Consider the following 8746-nt stretch of genomic DNA (forward strand, 5'->3'; position numbering starts at 1 on the left):
ACTCTGCTGGGTCCCACTCCAGAGGAAGGAATTGGACCTGAGTTGTCAAGCGCTGAGGCCCCCCAGGGAAGTGATGGCTCTGAAAGCCTCAGAGTCAAAGTCATCTCACTGGACCCGGTGCCGATACTTCAGCTCCGAGATCTGTTCTGCTCTAAAGCACTAAGAGTCAAGTGGATCAGGGAAATAGTCATAGTCAAGGAAGATAACATCTTCAGATTTGACTCCTTGACACTCTGGATCTTTGGATCAAACTGCTCCAAAACTTTGGGTCGGATCAGAGATGGAATTGCTATAGGGTGTGCTGAAGATGGTAGACTCACAGATCTAATGGGGAACACAGCCTGAAAACTCCTATCTTAATTTGAGTGCTAAGATACTTACTCATTGTTCTATACACATCCTGCTCTAATAAGCTCTGGAAATAACTGATGGAAGAAGATTTTGAGGGAGGTCGAGAAGTCTTGCTATGGGTCTCCACTAAAAAGGGAGATTGCAAGGCAGGAAAGACCGGCTCTGGAGAGAAGTAGGGAGACCAGATCCAAGGGGATCTGAGAAGTGTGGTTGGATCCAACAATGTCAGAGCCAAAGTCTTTTTATGTTTAGGGATCCAAAGGATCCAAGGCCTTTTTTTTTTTTTTTTTACCTTAGGTGGGAGTTCCAAACTTGGAGCCGATGGAGGAGAATGTACAGGGGAGTGCTTTCTCAACTCCCTGGTCTCTGAATATTTTTTGCTTCTCAAGAGGGGTCCGAGTCCATGATGTAGATGGAACAGCAACAGCAGCAGGTAACATTCCCTTAAGAATAAGCTTGTTCCGCTTTTCACTAACAGCCTTGGCATTAAAACCCTCGCAGATTTCATATGACACCTGTACGTGGGCTGGGCCTAAACAATACAAGCACTCCCTGTGGGCATCAGAATTGGGTATTTTATGCCCATAGGAAGTGGACTGAAACTGGTAGGTTTGTCTGCCATACTGGAAAGGTTCACCCAGATTCTGCTGGAGTTTGCTGTGATGGAAAGGTTAGTTTGCTTTTTATTTGTTGTGTTTCATATTACTTTATTGCCTTTTTTGATTTTGTATACTGTGATTTGTTTTCTTTACACTGTGTTTTACTTGTATTCTCCTTTTAACTGCATACTAAAACTTGAAAAGAGACCACAGCTCTGTCTCTTGTGAGTCAGACAAAAAATAGAAGAGGTCAATTAAGGAGTCACACAAGTTACAGCAGGTCAGCTAAGGTTAATCATCTGTGAGCTGAGGGGGTGGAGCTAGGAACTAAACCTTTATTTTAGGGGTAAAATAAAACATTTCAGAGCTTTACTAGAAAGGTACACCCAGATACTGCTACAGTTTGCTGTGAGGGAAAGGTTAGTTTGCTTTTTATATGTTGTGCTTTGTATTATTTTATTGCCTTTTCCTATTTTGTATACTGTGATTTATTTTCTTTACACTGTGTCTTACTTGTATGCTGCTTTTAACTGCATACTAAAACTTGAAAAGAGACCACAGCTCTGTCTCTTGTGAGTCAGACAGAAATTAGAAGATGTCACTTAAGGAGTCACACATAAGTTACAACAGGTCAACTAAGGTTAATCATCTGCGAACTGAGGGGTTGGAGCTAGGAACTAAACCTCCTATTTAAGGGGTAAAATAAAACATTTCAGAGCTTTACTGGAAAGGCTCACTCAGATTCTGCTACAGTTTGCTGTGAGGGAACAGTTAGTTTGGTTTTTATCTGTTGTGTTTTGTATTACTTTATTGCCTTTTCCTATTTTGTATACTGTGATTTATTTTCTTTACACTGTGTTTTACTTGTATGCTGCTTTTAACTGCATACTAAAACTTGAAAAGAGACCACAGTTCTGTCTCTTGTGAGTCAGACAGAAATTTTCCCACTCGGTTAGTGTTGTGTTCTTAAACACCAGTGTGTTTCTAGTTGCCTGCCCCTTATGTTAATTTGACCATATATCTCATTTCCTCTCTGCATTTACTGGTGGTGTGAGTAAGCACAAAATTATCATTTTGTGAAATCACTCCCCTTCAACTATTTAAATTTATTGCTGTTTTAAAAATAGTGACTCTCCACTAAAACTTAACTTTTAGACAGGTAAAACTTAAGTTACCTACTTTCACATCTAACTCCTCTAGTGCAAACTGCAGTGTTTAGGATAAACCATTTTTTTCATCTTACATGTAAACATCTATTGCAAGACCACCAGTTATTGTAGATCCTACATTCTGCCTCTCAGAAGTCATCTTGGGATTGGTGCTTTTGTTTCTCCTGTTGAGAGGAGTGCAGTTACATTATTTCCTGGAGACTGCTGATCACCAGAAAACTTAATAACTGCTTTATAGGTGACAGCTTAGAATCTGTGCTTATATTCTGATCATGGTGAGAGTTGGAGCAGAGTGCATTGATTCCTAACTCTTTCTGGTTGGAGAGTGAGTGTCTGTGCTTAACATATCTGACTGGTGTGGTTGCTATTCGAGGCATCTATCAGAAAATGTCTACAAGCCTGCAGACCCTTGCATCATCTGGGACAAGAGTGTGGATCACCAAACAGGCTGTGGCCTGCTTCTCTTCTTGGGATTGGTGCTAAAACTAGCTAGTCTTAGCTAGAACTATCCATTTTTTTTAGTTTCAGCACTCAAAACTGTTTCCTTGTCCTCAGCACTTGCTCAGAACCCATTGTAAGCACTACATAAACCTCAAATTACTACAGCACTTGACTTTCCTCACTTGTCAAGAGGAAAACAGCTCTTAGTACTCAAATTAATAAGCAACTATCCAGGCATGTCCATGGGTCAGCTCCCGGTGTTTTCTCCTGTCCACCTGATGAATCTGGGCATCTTGGGGCAATGTAGCAATTGCCTCATGTACACCGACAACCCTCTCCTCCTACCACCCAACACTACAACCTGTGAGAGATGCACTTATATAGCCAAACTGGAAGCCAGGCTCTCTCCTGCCTAGAATGGACTAGACAGTCAAGAGGGGAAGGTTAACATCTGCACCACACCACAATCAACACATAGTTCTTCAAAACCCACACTACCAAAACCCACACATAGAAACACAAAGCACACATCCACATTCACGGAGGCTCTCAATAAAAATCTGCCCAAGCAACACAGACCTCCCAAGCTGAAACACAGACAACCATCACTGCCCCAACACCACCCAAATGACACATAGCCCACAAAATCAGTGTACCACTCAACCTCAGCCCACAAGCAAAACATACCCAACACACTAGTCATAGCTGACTCTATATCAGGCACACTGATGTCCCACTCACCAGGCTAAACAAGGAGAAAGTTACTGTCATCTGTCTGTCAGATGCCAGGATCTGCCACATAATGCACACACTCAGGTCACTCCACAACAAGTACAAATATGACTTTGTCATTGTCCATGTTGGTGTGAATGACCTGAGATACACCTCCCTGGACTACATGAAAAGAGACATGAAAGAGCTCTCAGATCTTGTAGCCCAGGCAGGTATGACCCTAGCACTGACTAACATCCTGCCATCGCCCAGAATGATACCACAGTACAAGGACAAAATGATTGACTTCAACAATTGGCTAAGCTTCTGGTGCCATTCTAAGGGGATCCAGTATCTGTCTGCCTGGGACGACATAGTTGACAGATCACGATGCTTTGCCAGAGATGGCCTGCACCTGTCGCCCCTGGGATTCTGGATACTGGCTAAGGCTCTTGCCTCCCCTATAGTGCCTTTTTTAGGCACGGTTCAAATGACAAATTCACCACTGTGATGGGTACAAGCAAGCAAACTCTGAAGGTAATGCTACTCAATGCTAGAAGTCTAAACTTCAAAATGCACTCACTTGAGGCACTCCTTAAAATGGAGAACATCGACATCTCTGCAGTGACAGAGACCTGGTTCAAGGCTCCAGAGAGCACCCCTACATTACCAGGCTATAATTCATACCATACCTTTTGGCCACCTAACCTGGACCGAAACACTAAAGGCGGAGGCATGTCCATATTCATTAAGGATATCTACACCTCCAGGCTAGTTGCTCAACGTAATGCAGCCGTAATTATCCAAGTGCAACTAACACTAGGCATGACTGCAATCCAGGTTGTAGCTTGTTACAGATCCCCCACCATGCCCCAGGATTCCCACTCTTCATTTCTTAAGATACTGGAAAATATTAAGGTACAACCCAATACCTTAATTATGGGTGATTTTAACTACCCCACCATCAACTGGAAAAACTACTCATGTACCAACTCATTTCTCACTGTTTTCTAGAATTCATAAATTCCAATGCCTTGGATCAGCTTATCCACACCCCCACCAGGGGCAGCAATATCCTGGACCTGATCATTACCAATATGGGTAACCAGTGTTCCACACCAGAGGTCAACTCCTCGCTGGTCAGATCCGACCACAAGCTAATCACCCTAGACATCCATATCCCACCCCCACCCCCCATTAAGGAAACCACTGTCAAAAAGTACTCCAAAGCCAACTTCATGCTTCTTAAGACAGAAGTGGCAAACTTCACGACACCCATGCAGACAGAAAATAGAGGTACAACTGCTGAATCTTACACAAATGCACTGTATAAGCACATACATGAGTGCATGGATCGTGCCATCCCCAACAGAACCAAGATGCTATCCTCCAAAAAAAGGAAGCCAATCTGGTGGTGCCCTGCCATAAACAAACTCTACAAAAGAAGGAAGAAGCTGCTGCAAAAGAGAGTAAAATCCCAAGATTGGAGGAACTCCCTGGTCAGCCTCAGCAAGAAGGTGAGATCCCTCATAAAATCCTCTAAAGCCAGTTATGAAAATAAAATCACCACTGATTCCAAAGACAACCATAAAGCATTCTACAGCTATGTCAAGAATCTCAATGGCAACACTCAGATCTGCTCTGAGCTACAGCACAATGGCACTAAATATACAGAACCAACTGATATTGCCAACATCCTGGCAGATAGGTTCAGTGCTAACTCTACCCCCCTCTCACCCTCTAAAGGGCCCATCTTAATACCAGAAGAATGCAAAGCCCCTGTAATCATGGATGAACAAGTAAAGACCGCCCTCTCCAAAGCCAAGAACATAGCATCCATGGGACCAGACAACATCCCAGGCTGCGTACTGCATGAACTACAGAATGAACTGGCACACCACCTAAGTACCATGTTCAATCATAGCCTCACCTCAGGCTATGTGCCTACTGAATGGCACACAATGATGATTATCCCACTCCACAAAGGGGGTGCCACCACAAACCCTGGAAACTACTGCCCCATTAACCTGACAAGCTTGGTCTGCAAGGTCATGGAAAATATAATCTTTGAGCTTATAAACAAAGACACAGGTAGCCTCCAAACTCTGGACCCCACTCAGTTTGGGTTTGTAAAAGTAGATCATGTCTACTAAACCTGATTGACTTCTTTGAAGCAGTCACTAGAGCTGTAGATGAGGGCAAGGTAGTGCACACAGCCTATCTTGACCTCGCCAAGGCTTTTGATACCATCCCCTACTCTGGAATTATAGATAAACTCACTAAACTGGGCATAAATCTCTATATCACAAGATGGGTGGCCAACTGGTTCACTGACAGAACCCACACAGTAAAAGTAGCCGACTCCAAGTCTGACTTCAGACCAGTGACGAGTGGAGTGCCACAGGGTTCAGTCCTTGGTCCTCTCCTGTTTGGCATCTACTTCTCTGAAGTGCAGGCCAACACAGAAGGTCTTTGGTTAACAAAGTTCACAGATGACTGCAAACTGGGAGCCATAATAAAATCACCTAATGATGTAGACATTCTACAAAAGAGCCTCACGCAGACAGATGCTTGGTGTCAAAGGTATGGCCTCAAGCTCAATGGCAAGAAGTGCAATGTCATCCCCTTTGGGAAAAACTCAGCACCCATGAACTCCCACATAGGTGGTAGCTCACTAAACACTGAAAGTTTGATAAGAGACCTCGGAACACAGGTGGACAGTAGGCTCTCCTTTGATAACCACATTGCCACAGTAGTCAGGAAATCCTTCTATGTGGCACACCTCATCACAAAAGGGTTCTCCTCTAGAAAAAAGGAGGTCATTGTTCCTCTCTACTCATCCCTCATCAGACCCATTATAGAGTACAATGCCCCATTTGGCATGTATCCCACAAGTGACCTACAACAATTGGAAAGGCCACAGAAATACCACACTACGAGGATTACTGGCCTCAAACAGATGCCATACGTAGACCATCTCAAAAAACTCCAGCTCTCCTCTGCTCTACTCTTCTCGTATATCGCCTACTCAAAGGTGATCTCTGCCTAACATACAGAGCTATTTCAAACCCAGAGCTGTTGGACATGCTACACTTAAGGAAATCCCAACCTCCCCAATCCACATACTCCAGGGACCTAAACCTTGTCACCACAATAAACAGAACATGCTGGAGGGATAGACTCCTGTCCCAGAGACTTCCCATACTCTGGAACGAACTATCCATTCTTGTCAAGCAAAGCTCTTCATTGGCCCCTCTTTAAGAAAAATCTTGAGAACTGGATGGGGAATAGAAAATTCACCCCAGGGATCACTTCTCCGGCACTGCTTGACAGCAGCACAGAAAAATAATTTACTTGGGTGGCGAAAGCCAGGGAACCTTTTTGGCTAGGCTTATATAAGCCCCAAGGCCGATGGCCTAGAACCTACCTATGAACTTATGAACGGTAAAAATAACCAAGAGCAAAGAGAGAAAGAGAAAGTTTTTTTGTTTTTTAAAAAGCTAGCAAGGAAGCCAAATTACCTTGGAAGAGGTATGAAAAGAGACAGAATACCAGCAATGGTATTGGAGCTACACTTAGTAGTAAAAGTAGAGCAAGGTGTCTAAAACACTAACCCACTAGAAAAGTAAAGAGAGTAAAGAAAAAGTTTGTTTAATAAGGAAAAATTTTTTAAATCATTTACAGTTTTGTAAGACTACCTAACAGCTTGACAGCATGTAATCCTGACTGATCGCTATAACAGCAAATGTGATCTGGAATAAAGCAGTATTTGGAGGCATTATGGGTAATGGGGGGAGCTTGAGAGCCGGACCCTAGACTGTGAGAAAAGTGGCTCAGTCAGATCTGAGGATTGGATCTGAACTCATTCATTGAAGAAAGATTGAAAATGACAACATCAGATAGAAAGTTATTTCATTTAGCTGACCCCCCCCCCACCCTCCAAATGCTACAGACTACTCCTGTCTGACTGCTCTGACCACTGTAACACTTTTCCATTTCTTGGTAAAAGATAAAAGTTTATTGAAAATTATATTTTTCAATGATAAAGGAGCTTATCACTATATGTACTGGACCATCTACTCTTGAAGACTTTGAATGCATTGCCCTCTTTCATCATATTAATAACCACTGAGTACAATCCAGACTGTTGCTCACTGCATACTTCATCATCTGTGTTCTCAGTGTATCTTTGGTTCTCTCCATCAAGATGCTATTATAGTAACTGGTTACTGTTTCCATTTCTCCATGGATTACAGTAGCAACATTGATAAACCCATTTTTATTACCAGATAGTCAGTGTGAACTCAGAATAAATAAGGTCAATGGTACACTAAACTCTTTTTATGAAATCTCCCTCAGTCTTACAACATGCTACAGTTGTTTGTTCTGCTCCTCTAACTTGCATCATTAAAAAAAACAAAGACAGGCCGCTGTTATATACATATAAGTGAAAAGCAGTTTTGAGCAGTTTTATGTATGATATGCAGTATGTAGTGTGGTTGTTTTTGCATGTTTTGCAAATAACAGGAAAAGGTCATCTCTGGTGATAGTACAACAAAGACAGGGCTTACTACATCAGAAAACAAATTATAAACAAGCAAAATATAAAAAAATAACAATACATTGAAAAAGTAAAAAAAATAAACATGGATGTAATTTTACACGTGCAATAATGCACTCCAGAATGAGTGTTATGGTGAAATAATGGGCCTTTCAGGTATGGGGAGCCCCTCTGCCTCTACCACTGGGCCTTGAAACATCCATGGCCGAGCTGTTATTTCCCTGAAATGTCTAGCCTGCCAGGCATTACTACTTACTTGGCTTCTACAAAGTCTTGATACACCTTGTTCAGACTTAAACAGTATCCAGCAGTAGTGAAACTGATTTTTGTAAGAAATGTAAAGGTAGTTTGTTCTGTTATAACTGCTGTTTTCTAAGACATCAAGCAAAATGAACATTAATATATTTTATTTTTTTATCAGTAAATTTGTATAACCTGACTTATATTTTAAAACTTTAATTAAGCAAAATAACTAAACCATTTTATTATATTTTACTCAAAATAAAATCAACATACCTTGCTGCAGGAGTTGATAAAATCATCACTCAAGCTAACGTAAGATTTCAAAAGGTTTGCTTTGATTCCTCTTGGTGGCTCAATAGTCATTTTAGAACCATTCTGGAGGATTGACACAGGGAACTTGTTACTGGGTAAACTTGTGAGCCACAGCCGAAAATCTCGATGGACCTATAAAACCAAGATTTTGAAATATTTATATTCTGAATAGATATTAAGTCACTGATATCTACTTATGACCATAAATACCTTACTTTCTATGCAGTTTAAGACATTACTCAAATGTCAGTCAGTAATTATCCACAGTTTACAGTAGAAATAAGTTTTCATTTTATTAGACCTTGCTACAGAATGCTTCATCACAAAATGTGGTTTTCCTCACTGATCTCAGCTGACAT

General features: G+C 41.7%; 1 protein-coding gene across 1 annotated transcript in view; it reads right to left on the minus strand.

Annotated features, from left to right (window-relative positions):
• Positions 1-8746, minus strand: part of DNAH1 (dynein axonemal heavy chain 1) — a 5225710-nt gene that overhangs the window by 594984 nt on the left and 4621980 nt on the right. The window contains exon 71 of the mRNA XM_044076389.1: positions 8349-8519. Within this exon, the coding sequence (XP_043932324.1) occupies positions 8349-8519 (171 nt within the window). The remainder of the gene's footprint in view (positions 1-8348; positions 8520-8746) is intronic.

This window comes from Protopterus annectens, chromosome 7.part0 (genome assembly GCF_019279795.1).
Source record: "Protopterus annectens isolate FY-2018-M chromosome 7.part0, PAN1.0, whole genome shotgun sequence".
In the NCBI taxonomy this organism is placed as follows: domain Eukaryota; kingdom Metazoa; phylum Chordata; order Ceratodontiformes; family Protopteridae; genus Protopterus; species Protopterus annectens.